Source organism: Caretta caretta, chromosome 11 (assembly GCF_965140235.1).
Source record: "Caretta caretta isolate rCarCar2 chromosome 11, rCarCar1.hap1, whole genome shotgun sequence".
Classification (NCBI taxonomy): domain Eukaryota; kingdom Metazoa; phylum Chordata; order Testudines; family Cheloniidae; genus Caretta; species Caretta caretta.
In genome coordinates, this window is record NC_134216.1 from 68767583 (window position 1) to 68788407 (window position 20825).

Sequence of the window (20825 nt, forward strand, 5' to 3'; positions counted from 1 at the left end):
GGCATTTCCTGCCATGGTGCATTTTGCTTCAGCAGGTGGGTTGGGTAAGAATATAGATTCTTCAAGCAATATATAGATAGTAGATAGATTGCAAAGCTATCATTTCAGTGAAACACCAAAGTGGAAATAAAACCAAAATGGGCCAGATTCTAGTGTGAATCTAGATTCTAGAGTAACCCCAGTGAAGCCAATGGAATGACTCCGATTTTTATGGTGATCAGTCTCAGGCCCTCTACTTGTAAGATTGACACTTTCTTGTGTCCGCCTTCAGGTGGAAACAGTTCTGCTGCTGAAGAAAACCAACAGGAATTTCCTACCATGTTGTGAGCTGAACAACTGCAAACCATCCACAGGCAAAAGAACCTAGAGAATTCAAACCCTTACTTGCTCGTTATATATAGGGAAAACCACCTAACCTTATTTGACGTTGACAAGGATACGAAAGGACATGCAGATTGCTGAGATCAGCAGAGGAAGCAGGCTGGGTATTTACCCTGTGCTCCACTCATGTGGCCAACCCCATCCTAGCACACTAAAACAGAGCTAGTCAGGAGAATGTGTTTACTCTTTAGGATTCTTACCTGGATAGGTCTGCAGAGGTTGACAATGCCACTCTCCAATACCCCGGCCGTAGCAATAGCACTGGTATCTAACACCATGAACATACTTCTCCCACGAATCCCCAATTTGATAAAAGGTCCGGGATTCTGAATCCTGGCACTGGTCTGAAGGCACGAAACAGGTACAGGTAAGTGTCAAATGTTGACTTAAACGACCAAAAAACCAAAATCAAAATGTTGGATCAACATACAGAAGAAGAGGAAAAACACACTGCAAATAGCATTCCTCCAAGCATTACTCAAAGGGGCAACAGAAGTCTAACTTCAAAACTAGGGTACTTGGAAACTCATCCAGACCCTAGATTTACTACTGCAACAGCAAGTCAGAGGTTTGGATATTAATTCAGCTGGGGTATGTTTTGAACAATGACAGCATGCCAAGGACAGGCTCTGATCCTGCAGTCCTGCCGCCCCCTAGAGTCAATGGAGCCACAAGGAGCTGGGCAGCAGATATTATTTTACAGCCTGGTTCGGCTTCAGCCACTGCACCTGTTCGTCTCTCCTTTAAGGCTCAATCTTGTTCCCATGAAATCAATGGCAAAACTCAGGTGTAAACTCTACAGCAACACCATTTACTTCAACACACTGATTCCAGACATAGGTGAGCATAACTCATATCTGAAACCGGCTCAGTAAGAGTCTTACTGATGGACTGCAGTGAGCATTAACTGTATACTCCCTTTGGGAGAATGGGGACTAGGTTTGGGGAAATCAATGACAAGATTCAACAGACAGCAGCTTTGTTGATATTTTCCAACTCATTTTAAAACAAATTTATTTCCTTCTTTCAAAGGAGCAATTTGCAAGAACTTTACTATCTGATCTCCAGTAAATCTGGGCAGACATACGATAAATAAAGCAGAATTTAACCACTAGTGCTTTCTGAACTGTTGCCAAAGAAAACATATTAAAGTTCTCTTGGGGTTGGTAATCGCAGATCAAACAACTAAGTCTTATCACCAAATCAGAGTTCATTTTTTTGGTCAGAAAAGTAGAAATCTCTTCATTCTAGTACAGAACTATGATGGTTTTAGCTAAACTCTGGCATGCTATTAGCACAAGGCTCTCTTAGCATTGGCTTGCTCGCTTTTTGTTTGGCTGCCCAGTATAATAAGCAGCCAAATAAAATAAGTTTAGTTCACGGTAAGATAATATTTGCTGGTGCAATCTTCCATGCTTTTCAGTTCAGTCAAGAGACCAGAAGATTTCGGCAAAGCGGAGAAAAAAGAACAATTTACAAGGTAGGGTTTAGCATTACTGGCTTGCTCCACACAACAGCTGATTGCACGAAATCGGAGGTCCCTGCTGAACGCCTTATTTGTCAGAGTTCCGTCGAATGGGTTGCTAAAAATGATCTGTTAGCCCGTAACATTGGCAGCTACTGAAGCTAGAGTGTGTTATAGTGTAGGAATACTCCACGGGAGGAATCAGTAAGGAGTAAAGTTGCCACTACCTACGGTTATTGCAGATATTATCAGCTTCTCCCATGACATGTCAGATAACCTGAGTTAAGTCAAACTCTGCTCTTACTCACTGCGCTGCAACTCCTCTGAAGTCACAGTCACTCCAGTTTTCTCCTAGTGTGATTGAGGGCAGATTCTGTCCAAAGATCTGGCCCAAATTCACCCACCCGCCCTATCACACATTTCCTTGTTATTGCGTAGCTACGACCTGGCCTTGGCGAGCGGAGCAGCTGGGAATTAACCTACCGACAGGATCACATTTCCATCTCCCACGACCCTGGCCAAAGCATGTGCAGTTCAGCATGTGTCCTTCTTCATGACGCTTGTGGAATGTCTGGTTAACATCATAGGTGATGTCATCGACAATACACTGATCTGTTTGAGAGAAAACAGAATACTTCCCTCAACGATTGCTTTAAGTAAAAGAAGTTATAGAATACTTCTTCTATGGAACATATTCTTCCCCCTCCCCATCAGCGCAATGAGACTTATTGCCACAAAAAGCTCTAGAAAAGAGAGACAGCCACTCAGGTATCTGTCAGAGATAAGTGTGATCTTCCCAGGATAGGATTAGACACTATGATCCCCTGTGTCCACTTGTCAGCATTGATATCAAGGGGACTACTTGTGTGGCTAAGGGACACTTGTAGGAAGGAGGTTTGCAGGATCCAGGCCCAAAGTATTTAGCCTTATTCAAATGGGGTTCCCGTGGCATGTTGATTACAGCACGTGAAACAGCAACTAAAATGACATATTAAAAAAATCACTGGGTTTGCTTATAAAGGGCTAGATTGTGATATTCTTACACGAGCTGAGCAACACGTTACTCCTTACTGATTTCAGTGGAAGTAAAATACTACTCGGTGTGAGCAAGGGTATCACAATGCAGCCCAAAATGTTCTCTGCACTTTCTTTTGCTTGGTATCTTGACGACACTTTGTTGTAACCCTAAGAGAGGAACTGATGTATTATACGCCCCAGTTATTACTCGTACACTGATGCACTGTGCAGCGCCAGATCCCCCAGTCAACAGAGCTATGGCAATTTATACCATTTGAGGACTTGGCCCTAACCCTTTATCCTTAAAGCAATCTGGTCAATAAAAGCTAGTTTAAGAAAACAAGCAAACCTGAAAACCCCTGTAGAAGTGAGTTGCTTTGTGAAGCAATCAACCGTCATTAATATGGCTTGTTATTTATGGAAGGATTTAGCTGCACTGCTAGTGGGCAGGGCATGGAATCAGCCTCCAAAGACCCATGTTCAATTCTGGGTCAGCCACAGCCTTCCTGTCCTTGGGCAAGTCATTTAATCTGCACTGCCGCTGTTACCCAGCTGTAAGATGAGGCTAGTACTTCCCTGCCTCACAGGTGTGTTGTGAGACTAAATCCACTGATGCTTTGTAAATGCTGAAATATTACAAGAAGGCCCACAGAGGTTTCCTGAAAGCTGTGATTTATCAGCAGGGTTGAGAGAACCCACATCCTTAAAAAAATATATATATTTTCCTGACTAGGTTACTTCGCTCATTTCAGCAGAAGTTGCTTTAACCTGACAGTTTCCTTTCACTCTCTCCCACATTTCCCTGCAACACCCATCTTTCAGAGATCAGAATGCTGAGTGCTGGCCGTTTGGCAGAGTTAGAAGGGAGCTTTACTGAACAGCAGATCCTTTAGCTGTGCATCTCTCACCGTTCTGCACAAGATGCATGGAAAACCTCAAAGCCCTTGAGAGAGCCTTTCCGTATAAATTATATCCAATTTCAGCAATGGTGTTAGTGTCCTTTCTTGGCTCTCTGACAGCACCCACTCTGCTTTTTCCAGACATGAATTCAATGCTGTAAGTAGCTTTAGGATGATCAAATGTCTATGCTCTCCCCTTTGAAGTCCTCTTTTTTTGGTTCTGTCTAAGCACTTCCCTACTTGGGCTGCTTAAAAGAAATCTCAGTACTGTCCTGCCAACTTTTCATATAGATTAGCCTGCAAAGGTAATTCATCCTACACAGAGGAATTAAAAACCTCACTTCAAAATAGCACAGCAAGACTGCACTGCCCTTTAACCCTGTCTTCAAGCTTCAGCCTAGCCTGGGGCTTTGTCTGCACAGGAGAATAGCCCCAATTCAGCAACCAGAGTAGCTGCAATGGTGCTGAACCTTAAATGTAAGCAAGAGAACGCAAGGATGTGCATTGATCCAGCTAATCGAGGGTCAGTGAGAGTTGAATTGGTGCTATTCCTGACTGTAAACAACATCTGGATCTTTGTACAAATATACCTCCTGGCCTCCACAAGTGAGACCTGTTGAAGTACAATTGTTTTTGGGGCCTGCTCTAATTCCCGATGAAGTCAGTGAAAAGGATCCCTTTGACTTCCATGAGAGTTGGATCAGGCCCTTGGTGTATAAATTAAGACACATACCTCTAAGCTGGGAGTATGCAAGGCAGGTCCATTCGCCACGGCCATTTCCGGCGCAAGTGCATCTCATCATATGGCCCATGTCGTGCTGTTTGTCCCACTGGTCTCCAACTCGGTACATGACACCTTCACTGGTTGTGCAGATTTCCTCATGGGCTGTTCAAGAAGTGTGAGGGGTTTTATTTAGTGAGAGTTACAACGAGCACAAACATTCATATAATCCACTATACATCTTCCCGTGGTGTTACAGGTTCCAAACTCTACTGTGGGGGTTTTATGACCCCACTAGGTTTCCAAATCTCACTTTCACTAGGTGCTGATGTTCTCTAAATGCAAGTCCCTGACAGTTTATTCACTCTAAATCAGGTCTTTCTACTTCCAGACCTGTTAGGCTCTAACTACAGAGACTGGGTGGGATGCCCCCCTACTTTGCAGACTGTGTAGTTATGGATGGCTGTGCAAAGTGGGTGTAAAACCCACGAATGCTGGCCACTCACTTTACACAGAGAGTGAAGACCCAGCCTTGTTGTCTTTAAAGGACGACAAGAAAGAGGAAACTATCACTTAATTGTCACTTTACTTTTTGGTAGACAGAAGTGGAGGAAAATGTCTTTTGTTACAAGCCTTCTACGAAAATGTGCGTTCACCACCGTCCAAAGGAAAATCATGGGCCAGACCCTCCGCTGCTGTAGGTCTCTTGAAGTCTTTGGAGCTATGGCAACATACATCAGCCGAGGACCTAGTCCCATACTTTCACCTAAATTACCGTTTCTAAAGGATTTTATCTCCTGGCTGAATTCCAGCACAGGTTGGACATAAAATTGCCTTTGCATTTTCAATGAGATGGGGAATTCTGTTTTGCCACTTCATGTCTTAAAGTGTTACATCTCATTCCTGTGCACTGTTTAACACGTGCTGGGTTTCATCTCAGAGGTGGCTGCATTTCAGTGGCGGGTGGAATGATCCTTGTATCTGTCACCTATGTCACAGGGGTACTGTGGGGTTCAGTTAACGTTTGTTAAGACATTGAGATCCTCACATAAAAGGCACTGCTATTCGTGTAAAGTATTACTAGCTTTATTTGCTCCATACTGGATTGTATGTATGCTAGCAAATGTAGCACGGGTGCTACCGAGTTAGAAAAGGTTTGCCGTTTAAAATGGGTTCTCATAGCCGCCTTGTGTTCTGATCTTGCAGGAAGTGCTAATGCTCTCCGTTGCCTTCGTTCTAAACACACACAACTCCTTTGGACATCACTGAGGCTTGCATAAACTGAGACCTGCATAATTGCCACAGTAACAGTGTGATGCTAGAAACACAGGGTCATCCGTAACTGCAAGATCTGGCAAGAGGAAAGGATGAGTAGCGAGGAAGAAGGCTTCAGCAGACATAAGGCCAGATCCTCTGCAAGTGTAAACCTCTACAGCGCCACTGACATCAACGAAGCTAAGCAGTTTACCCTGGCTGAGGATCTGGCCCAGAATTCTCGGCAGCAAACGGGCAGAGTAAATTATTTTCTATTTGTAATACCAAAGTCACTGGTCAAAAAACACCTTTAGAAGCCCTAGAAGCAACTTGGATTGGGCTACAGCTACCTGGAAGCCACTAATGACTGAAGGTTCACCGCAGTGACGGATGCAGCTCAGTGGACACCTGGAAGGGCTCCACATCCCAATTGCATTTCATGGGCCACAGTCCGAGAACCACTGGCCTTAAACAGAAACCTCAATGACTGGTCTTGAACAGAGACCAGCCAGAGATTTTCCCATCCAGCACCAGCATCCACAACTTACCAGCCATAGGGCAGAAGCCAAACTTCTGGTCAGCATCATAGTTCTGGGTGGTTCCGCACCACTTCATGTTGTCTTTCCGTCCCTCAGAAGTACAATCCGTGTAATTGCGGTTGTTATACAGGAAGGGGAAGTGGCACAAGGCACCGTTGGAGTTGCCACCCCGGGTCTGGACCAGAACTACACAAAGCAGGAGGAGTAAAAGAAAGAGATGTATCTGAGCCAGCATTCTCCTCAGAGGAGCCAGGAATTGTTTCAGAACATAGCACGGACCCTCAGTTTGCATGTGCTCCTCCTCAGAGTACCCTTAACCCTCTTTTCTGACGGAGACTAATTTAATCATGTAAATATAAACGGTGTGAAAGGTTGGTCCACATCCAACGGATTTGCATAACCAGAAAGCACCCACCATCCCCCATGCACAGATGTGGAAAGAGTGGGCCTGGCCATGGGAATCAGAGTAGGGAAATCCGGCATAGGACCCCTGTGCCAGGGAAGGCATCGGCATTGGAATCATAACAGCGGCTCCCTAATGCCCACAGACTCCCCTGGCAGAGAGGATCATCAGAGGTCTGCTTTAGAGTTTCTTTGCACCAACAGAGTCATCAGGAACAAACAGGAGTAGGGTGAGGGAACTGGTCCAGTGAGTCAAATATTCTCTCCATTCTATGACACGTGTACAACCCATGGAAGTAAATGGGGCTGGATGGATTTAACTGAGAGCTGGGCTGTGACCAAGGACTTTAAATAAAACCTCAGCCCTTAGAAAACAGTTGCAACTCAATGATGTACAAATAGCCAGGAAGAATGAAGCCTTTGCTTGCGTCCTCCTATATTGAGATTTCCCAGGCCCACAGTGGAGCAAAAGGGATCTCTTAGGCACCTATCACCAATGCAATCCAGAGCGGCTGAATTCCACGAATTCTCTTAAAACAGAACAAATGTGACATGATGGAAAGGGATCTCGAGTTTCATCTGAAGGAACCAGAAGATATTAAAAAAAAAAACAAAAAAAACCTCATGCGAGTGAAAGGCTGCTCAAAAACAACAGATCTGAGAAGTAGTATTTTACCACGTTACTAAATCTACCAATACATTAATAACTTCAGCCGTGCTTCACTTAGGGTCAGATCCAGCAGAAATTCCCCTGTCTGGCTGCTGTCTTACGGAAGGTCCATGGGCTTCCAGACCATTGCCCTTCCCGCCCCACCCCACCCCCAGCTGATGTAGAATGTTGCATTAGTCATGCCACAGCACCCCTTCCCAGTGGCAGATGAGGATTGCTGCTATATAAGGCAATCTGACTGGGAAGTCAGGATTGAGGGAGTGACATCAGAGGATTGCACAGATAAGACTCTGGGCAGTGTCCTACCCTCATGGCCTAATATGGGCCAGGTCTCTTGTCTGACTGGTTGAAATTCAACCAGCCAAGAGAGGTCTAAAGGTCCCTTGTATCAAAGACAGTGAGCTATACTCTGGTTAACAGCTTCATTTTTAAGGTCAAGTAGGTAGAGCAATAGGACACAAAGATTTTCTTAAATAAAAATGCTGATCTTGGCCCTTTCCCAGACAGCACTACAGGAGACCCTCGCTAGCTAGTTAAAGAAAACCCTCAAGGGCAAAAGGATAGACATGTAGTCCCATCATCTCCTCCTTTTCCCTGGCTACTCCTACTTCACCAGGGGAACTGACACCTTCGCCACATCCCAGGGTTGGGAGTTTAATGTTTGCAAGACGCAGGGAAGATGGGGAACATGTCCACAAGAACTATTCATGCTCTGTAACTTTAATCTGCAGAGCTATCATTTTCATCTTATCTTTTCAGATGGTGTAAATCAGCAGCTATGCCCATTTAGACAAGCTACATCTGGCCCAGACAGCATTTATAGTCACCATACCCAAATACTGGAAATTCAACCTATTTTTCCCCCCAATACATTTCTCTAGACAAGCTTACCATTTTCTCCAGTACAAAAGGAGTATCTGTTGTCCTGTTCGAAGTTGGAGGTTGTGCTGCACCAGAAGTGTCCATCCGAACGACCTTCCGTGGTGCAAGAATAGAAAGTCTTCCCACCATAGGTGAATGGCAGAACACACGGTTCCCCATTAGAATTGCCACCATAGGTTTGGGTCACAGCTTTAAACCAAGCAAACCACAACATTACATTATGGCTCAGTGTCCCCACTCCAGTTCTTCATGCCCTAAAGTAACTCTAGCTTCTCTGGACCAAATCCTCAGCTGGTATAAATGGCACTGACTTCAATTGTCCCAGGCCAATTTATACCAGCTGAGGATCTAGCCCTGTAACATCATCATTCAACCTACATCCTCCCCCAGAAACATACTGCTGCAACTTAGTTTGAATAAAGTTGCTAATTCTGCATCCCATAGCTTTATTCTCCCACTGCCGTATGTACGTAACAAAATGGGAGTTACTTCTGTCCTACAGAACCAGGCCCCAAATAATCAAAACCAGGAAGAAATTTTGATTCTTTCCTTTCCCTTCTCCAAGCCCCTTGCTGTTCCTCATTTTGCTCTTCAGAGCACCCTTCTTATACATTCCCCAGGATCCTACATTCCAGTGAGGGACAAAAACCCCCATGGGGTTCTCTCTCCCATCAATGCACGTAGGAGCCATGAACATTAAGACACGTTATGAGTGTTGACTTAGGAGAGTGTGTCCTTATGTCTTTAGAAACTGGGCTTCACTACAAGTGAAAACAACAGCTGAAATTCTGTTAGTGCCTGATGCACTGAAGTCAGTGAGACTCTTTCCACTGACTTCAGCGGGCTTTGTATCAGGATCTTAGTTCAGAGGCTGCACTAAAGACAATTATGTAGTTAAAATCCTTTTGCACGTTGGTCCCAATCCAACAAAGCACTTAAAGACTGACTTCAGTAGGACTACTCACATAGTTAAAGCTACGCACCTGCTCAGCGTTTCGCTGCACTGGGGCCTTGATTTGTCTAGGGGTGAGCATTAAAAGAAAAGCTCATACCTGTCTCCTGGCAGCTGACACCATTGCCCAGGCAAGTACAAAGCATCTGTTGGCTGCCCTGTGTCTTGAGCCACTGCATCCCAACAGAGTACACCACCCCACTGTCAGTAACACAGTGACCATACGGCTGAGGCTGGGGTTGAGGCTGGGGCTGGTAAAGTGCAGTTCGTACATCTGTGAAGGTTGAGGATGCAGATCCTGAGGCAGAAAATGTTAGAAAAGAGGGAATAAGCAGCAGGCTTTAAATCCAAAAAATAAGGAACAGAAAATCTAGGTTAAGTGCTATGCTGGGATGGCGAACTGCGGCCAGTGGGAGCCGCGATCGGCCAAACCTGCGGACGTGGCAGATACACAAACCAGCCTGACCCGCCAGGGGCTTTCCCTGGCAGACCACGGGCCAAAGGTTGCCGATCCCTGGTGCAGACAAAGCATTAGACTAAATAATCATTGTTTTGGCTTTCAGAGGTACTAGATCACGTTAAAAAATGACAAACCTTGCATTTTTGGAGCTCTACAGGTATTTTTGGATTTGTTAATAATACCAGAACCTCAAGAAAGATAAACCAGGTGACAATTTCCCTTTAAAAGCATTTAACTTTCTTAGGCATAATTATCTGCAGATATTTTTATTGATCGCTTTCCATTTTCATAACATTTGTTTGCACTTCAATTAGTAAATTTCAACATAAAAACAAAATAAAAAAAAAATCTCTATCCATGCTAATGATCCTCCGCAACAAGAGCGACTATACAGCCAACAACTGTGACTAGAGCAGGTCAAAAAATGCCAGTTGTTTTTCACAGGAAACTTTGGGGGGGTGGGGGGAACAAAATTGTAAGATTTATTTAAAGTTTCCAATGAAAATGTTTTGCTGTTTTGGATGGCAAACTGAAATCAAAAATGGAAACAAACGAAGAAAGGAAAGGAGGAAAAAAACCCAAACTGAAAAACTGGGTGGATTGTTTTTTCTTTTCCAGTTTTTCACCAAAAACCTGAAAAATCTCCAAAGAAACAAGTTTTTTCATGAAAAGTCTATTTTGGGGAAAAAACCACCATTTTCCATCAAAAAAATATTGTCAAAGGAAAATTTTCAAGCAGCTTTAGTTAAGAGTAATATGGAAAGAGACACAGAGGCCTCTTCTACACTTGGAAACTTTTGTTAAAATTTCCCACTTTTCCTACCACCAGTTTAGCTCTACCTGCAACAGCCCATATGGGAGCAAAAGTATAGGCAAGGCTTTGACAACCACTGGAGTTTTAAAAGCACAGCGTGATTTAGATCTGCTCAGAGCTCTGCTCTTTAAGCACTAGAGGTTTCCTGGAGTCTGTCTACACTAGCTTTCCCACCACGGAGTGGAACTGGTGATAGCAAGAGTAGGAAATTATTAATTTATATCCACTCCAGGGAAAAAGCTAGATTTACACATTAAAAGCAGAAATAGATCATTAAAATGACAAAGAACCTTTAGAAGCTGAATATTTTGCTATAAACCTAGGACAGAGGACAGTGTATACCAGGAAATTAATAAACCCCATACCAAAAATCACAAAGGATCTGATATACAAAATACAATTTATTGAACACATAAGTGCCTTCTTAACATTTCTACATATTAAAGCTTGAGCATAAGTGGGTGTGTTTATCTTGCCAGAAGAATAGTTTAACTTCTGACAGCCACAAGATCTGCAAGTTTAAATTCAGGAAATTTAAAGTAAGTCACTCTGTAGAAAGCTTATAGATTTCAAAAATATTAACCCAAAGTGCCGCATTTTCAAGATATAGCCTCTATTTATAGGTCCATAAATCTGTGCATGCTAACTTTTTTTGGCACGTTTGAACATGCTCATGTTCTAATCTGCATGTGCAAACCCTTTTGTGCATGCAAACTGTGTGTAAATGAATTCTGTCATTTGCTCATGCACAAAAGATGACAATGTTTAGTCTCCCGTCAAATTTTGAGATTAAATATTGCAGATCTTCCTCTCGCATAACTCGTTAACTTTGACAAGATTTTTGCCTAAATCAGTGTTGTGTGATTCAGCACAAAACCTTTTGTGTGTGACTTGTATTGTTCAGTGCCCACATTACCAATATGATTTACCACTTACCAATGCCAGGAGTTTGTACAGCTGAATGCCTTTCACATTTCCATTCCCCTCTGCCATTACCAGTGCAGATGCACTGAAGCAGGTTTCCTCGGTTATCCTTCTTGCTCCAGGTATCTCCAATTCTGTACGAAGTCTTGGTGTCCTGATCATTGCACCTATCTGCAGAGGAAAGGAAACATTTATAACAAAGGAAGCAAGGCTTAGTTTTTCCTATATTTAGCAGCATGCCAATCACAAAAGCAAATATACTAGGTCCTTTGTTGATATTCCGTGACTAATCTTCCACAGTACAGTTTGTCTTCCACTACCGAGCTCCATCACCCCTACCAAGGTATCCATATGCTTTAAAGCCCTGACTGTATTGCAGAAAGGCACATGCTGGGAAGCCACTCTAAAACATTGGATGAAATCCTGGCCCCTTGGAAGTCAATGGCAAAACTCTCATTGATTTAAATGGTAAAGGATTTCACCCAGTGATTTTAAACATTCTTTCCGATAACACCTTTTTGCTCCCAGTGTGGACAAGGCAGAATGGGAAACCAACTCCTGGGTTACTGCCCACTCTTGCGAATAGTTTTCAAAACCATTTTAAAGCACCTTGTTCATATTGTGGGGAAAACCCTGCTTAAGCTGAAACCAGTTTAAATGTTGTTTAATTCTAAATGGTTTCTTAGCATGGTCATTGCATGCTGTAGACAGGGCCCAGTTGAACCTCGTGGGCCTATTTCACATGGAAGGAACTAAATCCTGTTTGATAGGTAATATCTTTGGGTCAAATTCTTCACCCAGAAATATGCAAGCAACTGCCATTATAGTTAATGGAAGTTTCACATGTGCGTCTGGGAATTCTGCCTTTAAATAATCTACCACCCATGATGAATTGAGCAAATAGGTTCAAATGATAGCATAATAAACTACTTCTAGCTGCATGCAGAGCCACATGGATTAACTCATTCTTCTTCCATTACAGCATTTTACCCTCACATGCAACGGCAACTCGATACAATAACTCACATTTAATCATGGGTCAGAAACGCTTTCATCTACTATATGAACAACTATGGAATGAGGTACGCATCACTTCAGATTGCCATTGCGCTAGAGTACATTGGGTCAAAAACTAACATGTGGCAAACACATTAACAAATCACAGTAGATAAAATGACACAGTGCTGTGTATTTGCCAAGAAAGTGGAAAGTAGCTACAGGGCTGGTAATGTATTTATATGTATATGAAAATGTGGACACTTGGCCTCGAAAGATCAGGTGTCTCAGGATGGGCACCCAAGAATTTAGGCACCCAAATCACTAGTCACTTTGGAAAATCTTAGCCATAACACTTATATTTTATCCACACATCAGTACTTACACTACTATGTGGGCCATAACTATCATTTTACACTTAGACAATGTATTTATAGATGTGAGTCCATTTTGGAAGCAAAACCCATTTTTTTCCAATAATGAATAGGTTGCAATTTCCTATAAGGTCCAACAGTAGACTCCAGAACTGTGAGATGAAGGACACTGCCTAATTGTTTGTGTTGATTATAATAACTTTGAAGCTTGCACATAACATGCCCTCTTTCTGCTTTGTCCATTCCCATTTGACAATTAATTATTTTCCCCCCATGTGTTTTCAAACAGAGTCGAAATGGTCAAGGCTGGTTTTGTTTCATCGCTTATTTCTTGACTAACCTCTCTCCAGAACCTTGACTTTAATCCCAAACCTCTATGTGTTTTACTTCTTTACAGTTCTATTGTTTATATTAGCAAAAAGCTATTAGCTTTGTATCTCAAGGCAATTGGGCATGAGGCCATTTAAAGGCTACAGAGGAAGATCTCAAAACCCATATAACAAAGGTACAAGAGACCAGGTCAAATGACCTTGGGGCAGATGTACAGCTGGTGCAAATTGTCATAGCTCCACAATGGAGCTTGTTTTACAGTACAGTCATACTAGAAGAGAACGCAATAAGCAGAAGTAACTTGTAAAGGCCCCATTTACATGTTATAGGCCAATCCACTGGGATATTTTGCAACAGTGTAGTTGGATTGGTACAAAGTTGGAGTGTAAAAGTGATGTGCTGATGTTAAAAGATCTTTGCGCAATTGCAGAGTGTTTACACTAAAGGTTCACACCATTACCAAAATCCTCAGTGTAGACAAAGCATTAGACTAAATAATCATTGTTTTGGCTTTCAGATGTACTAGATTATGTTAAAAAAATGACAAACCCTGCATTTTTAGAGCTCTACAGGAATTTTTGGATTTGTTAATAATACCAGAATCTCAAGAAAGATAAACCAGGTGACAGTTTCCCCTTTAAAGGCACCGTGTCTCCATGGGGGCAACTCTAGGCCAAACTGTATGGTCTGTAACCCAGCACAATTCCACTGACTTCCTTGTGGGATATGTGGAGTGTAAATCAGTGCATAACTACACCTACTTCTCTATGTAATATCAAGCACATCACATACTTGAAGTTGTCTCCCTTTGTCTTACTTAAGTGTCTCAGCTTGTGCATTCTGGGCCCCAAAGAAAGGATAAGAAAAGGCATCATTTTAGAACCTGAGCTTCAGCAGAATGAAGTGCACCTTGGCCATTCTGCATAGTGTTGGCAAGAGAAAATCGATACGTACTTCTGGAGGTACAGGTGATATGTCCATTGCCTTCGCCTAAGCAAGTGCAGTCCACCATCATCCAGCCTTGGTAGGGCTTCTCCCAGGTCTCTCCGACAACATAGGATGTCCCAGCAGTGTTATCGTAGCATCTCTCAGCTGTGGGAATGGAGGAAAAAAGACAGGGTTTTTGTGTTTGTTTTAAATATTTCTAAAAACCAGGGGCTCTCGTCCTGGGGATGGCAACCCCCTGGGAGTCACAAACAGGTGTCCGGGGGGGTCATGACTACCTTTGCCTTCCCATATTGGTAGATGGGAGGAGGCCACCAGAAAAAAAAAAATGTACCAGGTGAAGTTAGATCAGGCTAAAGGCCTGAATCAGTTCAAATGAGCATCCTTTGTTTTAATATAGGATTCTTTAATGACATCTGTTAAATACTTCTGAAGCCTGATCTCTCAAAGAAATGTGTCAAAAATCACTACGTACCTAGAGGTTTGCAGGTCCATTCCCCTTTCCCGTTACCCAGACACACACATTCTAACATGTAGCCACCCGTCTCGTGTGGTCTGCGCCAGGTATCGCCAATCTTGTAGGACTGACCCCCTTCATGGCACCGATCTGTGGCAAACAGAAAATGGTTTAGTCATCACCTAGTTGAGAATTGGGTCTGTGTATATTCACTGTAGAATAGCAAACAATCCAATCCCCTGTCATGTAAACGGCATCCTCTTCAGCCATCCCAAGGCAATGTGAAATGAACTTTTGGCGAAGATAAATGCGAAGAGGAAAAGAGTTATTGTCAGGGAATCAGGGCCTGCAGCAGAGCTAATCTCCAGGCGGCCTCATCAGTACAGCTGGCTTGCCGCAGGCTCCCTGATTGGCCACGCCACCTGATTGGCGGCAGGCACTAGGAGGCCGGCTGTTAAACCAGCCGCAGCAATTTACTGGCTGTTTGATGCTCACGCCCACCACTGTTTCTACTCTTGCCTTATCTTGGGCCTCTGCCTTGAGCCCCTCCTTGCCTTCTACCCTGCTTGCTCCAATTCCTGCCATCTGGTTTGACCTGGCCTTTGGCTCCTGACTCTCACTTGACACTCAGCTCTGTATCCAGTTCCTGCCCCTCCAGTTTGACCCTGGGCTTTAGCTGCTGACTCCGGCTCTGAGCCTAGTCCTTGGGGGCCCGATGCCTGCTCTAACCACTAGGCTAGACCACCCTCATTCCGGTTGGCTGACAATTATTGTCAAAGGGCAGCACTTTCTTGAACATCAAAGAAAGAGTTCCAAATAGAAGAGTCACTGATGCTTTCTGAAGTTCTTCAGTCACCCACACCACTCAGGTGAGACTTTGGGGTTTCATCAAAAACATTTTTTTTTTGCAGGAAAACATCTCTTTTTTTAAATGATTTCTTTAGGCTTTTTGGTAGAAAATTGCTAAAGACAAGAAATTAAATTTTCTTCAATTTCAAATCACATTTTTCATTTTGTTTTAGTTTACAATTTTTTGTTTTATTTCAGTGTTTAAAAACCAAACCAAAACTTTCTCTTCAAGTTTAATTGAACTGAAAACTTTGGAGTCAAATCAAAACAAACTTTCATTTCATTTAGACATCCCTACAAAAGTTTAAAAATTTCAAATAAATTATTGTTCACAACTTTTTAAAGAAAATGGTTTTTCAACTAGCTCGATTTAGGCCTGTTGAATTACCTAGAACCAGGAGGCCCAAGAGCGCTAGCCAGAATTTTGAGAACAAGGGGCAGGACCTTATAGTTGATATTCTGATATTAATCCAGCTAAATCTAAAATTCAATGCGCTGACAAATTGTAGGCCAATTCAAAGACCTGGATGGCAGTGTTATGATCAGATGGATTTGTAATAAATACATTTTGGATCCACTAGTTAGCACAGATCCATTTGCTGAAAGAACAGCAAGTGGAGTATTGCAATGGCTGAATCTGAATGGATAAGGATCATAGCACTGATCAAGATTCAGAGGCACCTGACCTTGGTCTAATTCCTAAAATGACCAAACAATCTGAGCAATAGCAGTGATAGGACACTTAATTCAAAGTCAACTGCAATCATGGGAGTCTTTCCACTGATTTCAGTGCGCTTTGGATCAAATCCATGATGAAGAAATGGAAGTCGGAGATTAACAATCATTTAACATCTTGAACCGGAAATCTCCCATTACTGATTCTGGGCCAAACTCAGCCCTGCCCAATGCAACTCCACTGAATGCAGGGCAGAACTAGCCCCTCGGCCTTTGCAGGATTTCCTTCCATCCGATATTGAGAGTTCATGTCTGATGTCCTATGGGAAGTATCCAGCACTGCATGTTGCAAATAAACGACAAACCAAATCAAACCTGCTATTGTATGAAAGATGCAATAAAGCTGTGATTCTCAAAAACAGCACAGGGACTGGGAAATCTAAGCCCAAATATACTGATAGAGTGCTCTTAAACTACAGTAGCAGAAACTGTTTTGCAGAGAGAGTCTAAATCAGGAGCTAAAGAGAAGTGGTTAAGAAGTGACTTAAAGAGAGACCCAACAACTCAAAGGAAAGGCGCTCCAGATAAAGAGGCAACAAAAGGAAAGGGTGAGAAGACAGCAGAGGGGGAGCGGATGGTGAGAAAGCCAAGACAGGAGAAGCATAATGGGTAAGAAGCTCATTGGGAATGGTCTGAGAGATCACAAGCTGGCCCCCTGAATCTCCAGCACACAGATTCTCAGAGTGGGTGTCACTACAGAGGCCACGTTAAGGGACACATCCTCAGCTGGTGTAAATCAGCACAGATCTATTAATGTCATTGAAACTATGTTGATTTTCACCAGCTGAGGATTTGGCCTTCATTCTCTGCAGTGAGTAAACGCTGCTCCACTAGAGTTGCCCTCAAGAGTCAATGCATCTCTGATATCTGAGCTGAAATACTTTTTACGAGTCCTATTGGCAGGGCACTAACACACTTATCCCGCTATTTTTAACATGCCTTTAATTTGCTCTTAAAGGCCCAGTCCTGCTAGCCTTGCTCACACAAATAATTCCATTAACTTCCATGGGACCATCCATAGACTATCAGGGTTGGAAGGGAAGAGGATGAGCTTTTTCAATGGAAAGACTCCAGTTGACTTCAGTGGGCTTTGCATCAGTCCCCATACTCCTAAGTAATAAGCAATTCTGCACTGCACTGGGGGCTGTCAGGTCAACCTCTCAGGAACATGCACAACACTGAAGAGCAATGGCTCAAGCAATATGATCTTTGTTACATACTTGCAATGGTGCAGCTGATTCGCCCACGTCCAGCCCCGATGCAGGTACAATCCCAGATCATGGAGTCTTTGGGGCGCTCATAAGTCTCCCCTACCCGATAGGTAGATCCAGTGTACTTGTCAAAGCAAGTTTCTTCAGCTGAGGGGAAAATAAAGTCCATGTGATGATTAATTAATGTGCAGGCTGTAGCATTCAAATTGCAAGAACACAAACCACATGCACTCCTATTCCCCTCCCTCCCTCACCACTGTTTTTCCTTATACAGGAAAATTCAGATGTGTCTAGTTTTCTCTGAAGAGTAACAGCCACATATTAGTGTGGCAGCATGAAAGTCGGCAGAGTGGAATTCATTCAAGCACTGAGGGCTCACAAAAGGCCCTCTACCCAACTGCAAACCAGCTGATTTGTGCTGCATCAGCAACAAAAGACAGCCATAAACCATCTCATCAGTTAAGATAGGTTTATGGCTGCTTTGTATCACCAAAGCAGACCAACACAGCCAGAGCAAACCAGTGAATACAGCCCAGTAAATAAAGTTCAGTTTGATTATCCAAATGTCCCTGTTACCCCAAACAGGGTCACATCCCCCCAACATCTGTTACATTTAAAAATCCCTGTTATCCAAAACCTAAATTTTATCCAAATTTATTCTGTGTCTCCCTATGACACTTAGATAGTTGAGATCAAAATAATCATAAATCGGTATAAGAATAATTACTCCAACCTTACACCCAACTATGCAAGTTATGCTTATATGCAAGTTAGAAGGACTGTGAAACAAGTTGCAAATGAAAGTCAACTTTTAAAATGTTTTTAAAAAATATTTGACAACATAAGGATATGAAATGCCTATTAACAGTTACAGACAATACAATCAAACAAAAAGTTTAGAGAAGTCAGAGCTGAAAAGTTTGGCTCCAGATTTGCTGTGTACTCTGCATTTGTTAGGGATTTCAAATCTAGGGTCAGGTCAGATCATTATAGAGATGAAGCTGGATGCAAAGTTCAGATTCAGATCCAAACTTCAGGTTGAATGTTATTTGGGCCCAGGGTTCTGATTGCAGGCCCATGTCTAATGAAGACTACCTCTTAAAATCTCAGGCCAGATCCTCAGTGTAAATGACTCTCCTGCCCATTAACGTGAACAGAAAGTCTGATCTGTGGTCTACCATTTTTTTAAGGCTTATTTTAATTGGCCTCACAACCCATTTTTCATTCATCATGACTCCTACCAACTTACCTTCAGGCTTGCTTTCGCAGTTAAAGCCTCTGCTTCCCCCATAGCAGGTACACACGAGCATGTTCCCCAGGTAAATGCGTTCCCATTGTTGGCTTATCTGATAATATCTCCCATTATCATAACAGCCCGCTGAAAAAGAAACAGAAGTCTTGGGTTACATTAGCCTCCTTCAACCACAGAGCTCCAAACAAAAGTCAAAAAGGAGAGTTAAATCATGCGTGGACTATACATTAGGTCCTGATCCTGCATTCTTTGCACACACAAAACTCCCACTGAGACAATGGGAGTCTGGGATACACAGAGAAAGCAAGATCAGGCACCTAAATGTCAATCTACAACACGTTAAATATTGTAGTAACTGTACGGGAGTTGAGAGAGACTTTGAAACAAAGAGTTAATAGACTCAGAATCTCATCTAGGGCCTGATCCAAAACTCCATTCAAATCAGTGGAAAGACTGCCACTGACTTCAGTGGGCTTTGGATAGATTCCAGCCACTGTAGGATTGTTTTCCAGGTTTACATTTACAAGCGTTTTGTCCAGGTCAGTTCTAAGTGTGCCAAGCAGCAGGGCTTCCACCACATCCCTTGAGAGATCATTTCACAGCCAGATAGATCTTTGTGCCAGGAAGTTTTTCCCTGATGCAGCCTCAACTTCCCCAGATGCTTTCAAAGGTCAGGGCAGCAATTGTTCCAGCAAACATCTCCCAAATTGTGTTTGCAGACAGAGTGTTTTAGTGTTTTGCTTTTAGGTTATTTTTAATTACATGTAATAATAAAACTATTGTTTTCTTAAGTAAGGGCTCTAATGAAAATCGTATACCCAGAACTGAAACATGAAAGTATCAGCTGTTTAGTTCAAATAAAAGTTTGGCGTATACATTTCATCACCATTTGCTGTAACTAAAACAGATCCCGTTCCACTATACTTCTGCCTCAGTGACAAAAAAACACAGGGGCAAATTATGCTATGCCTGCTTGAATAGTACCACTGGGGCTACTCAGAGTCAACTGCTTAGGGAAGGGTGGCAGAATTTGCCCCACTTGGGCTGGACCCGGGGAGCATCAGAGAGTAACTCACAGACATTCAAAGGCAAACAGAAAACTTTCCCCAAGCTCACTAGTGCACCGCCCGCAAGTCCCTCGCTCTCTCGAGGCGGGGCTTGTTGCAGCCTGGCTTGGAAGTGCTAAAAGGGACTAAAATCTGACCCAGCTGCTGGAACCACTGAGATCACTTTGGATCTCCACTGATCCCCGAATGCACAAAAATGCACCTACACCCAGGGCTGCAGCCCGCGTCGGGAGGTTTTGGCTTGGTCTCTAAAGTCCACTATTGGACCCCCAAGTCTCCCCGACAGCTGTGGCCGTGTCCCGCCCCCCGCCCCCCCCCCCTTCGCGGTGGCTCTGTGCCCCCAGATACTCACGTTTACTCTGGCTGCTTGGAACCTGTGGCTGGACTATTTGTTGCGTTTGCCTCCTGGTTTTGGCTACCTTGGGCTGCGAGCTTTGCACCCCGGTCCCCAGGCACAAGGCAAGCAGCAGCAGCCGCGGCCGCCAGCCCGGGCTACTGGGCATCTTCCAAGGCTGGCGAGAGAGGGAGGGAATGGCACTCGGGAGAGACGCGGGCTCGTGGCTCTTCAGGCTGCAAGCCCCGGGCAAGCCGCTCTCATCGGGCTCGTCTTCTCCCGGCCGGGGCAGGGACTTGGCGGCTCCCGCTGCACTTTCCTCCCGGGCTCTGTCTCCTCCTCCAGCCTGCGAGGGAGCGGCAGAGGGCCGGCTCCAGGGGGTTTATATAGGCCCCTGCCTCGGGGACCCCCCGGCAGGGCTGGCTACAGAGAGGGGGCGGGGAGGAGGGTCCCCACCAGGACACCCCTTTGCCTCTCTGATTGGTCCAGGCTCCTGGCTGACGTCATGGGGGGGGGGCGCATCCAGCCGCGAACAGCAGATGCTGCTCGCGGGAGCGGCCGCCCCAGCGCCGGGGGCGGGCGGGGGTTTCTGGACCTTCCCCGGAAACTTGGCTCAGTTGGGGGGCAGGCGCCGGGCAGGGATCCTGGCCCATCCCTCAAACTCTCTCAGCTTCGCAAAGCACAGGATGCTGAGACATGAGAGGTGGGGAAGACCTGGGAAGTCAAATCATAGCCCCCCCCCCCCCCAAGGGGCCAATGCAGGGGCTCTTCATTCCCTACACTGTACTGGGGGGGGGGATAGTGAAAATCAGCCCAAAGGAAAAATCAGTCTTTATTTTAATATATATATATACACTGTAGACATTGAAAGCACCCACATCATTTTGGCAGCCTT

General features: G+C 44.0%; 1 protein-coding gene across 2 annotated transcripts in view; it reads right to left on the reverse strand.

Moving 5' to 3' along the window:
* The window catches only part of FN1 (fibronectin 1), a 68679-nt gene extending 48308 nt beyond the window's left edge, over nucleotides 1-20371 (reverse strand). The window contains exons 1-12 of one of the 2 annotated variants that reach the window (XM_048869435.2): nucleotides 19949-20371; nucleotides 18527-18655; nucleotides 17287-17424; nucleotides 14501-14632; nucleotides 14035-14172; nucleotides 11393-11551; nucleotides 9283-9480; nucleotides 8240-8419; nucleotides 6286-6462; nucleotides 4496-4648; nucleotides 2330-2458; nucleotides 582-725 (exon numbers count right to left, since the gene is read on the reverse strand). In XM_048869435.2, the coding sequence (XP_048725392.2) occupies nucleotides 582-725; nucleotides 2330-2458; nucleotides 4496-4648; nucleotides 6286-6462; nucleotides 8240-8419; nucleotides 9283-9480; nucleotides 11393-11551; nucleotides 14035-14172; nucleotides 14501-14632; nucleotides 17287-17424; nucleotides 18527-18655; nucleotides 19949-20099 (1828 nt within the window). In that variant the 5' untranslated portion in view covers nucleotides 20100-20371. The remainder of the gene's footprint in view (nucleotides 1-581; nucleotides 726-2329; nucleotides 2459-4495; nucleotides 4649-6285; nucleotides 6463-8239; nucleotides 8420-9282; nucleotides 9481-11392; nucleotides 11552-14034; nucleotides 14173-14500; nucleotides 14633-17286; nucleotides 17425-18526; nucleotides 18656-19948) is intronic. The other variant, XM_048869437.2, reaches the window with a different exon arrangement.
* Nucleotides 20372-20825: the final 454 nt, after the last annotated feature.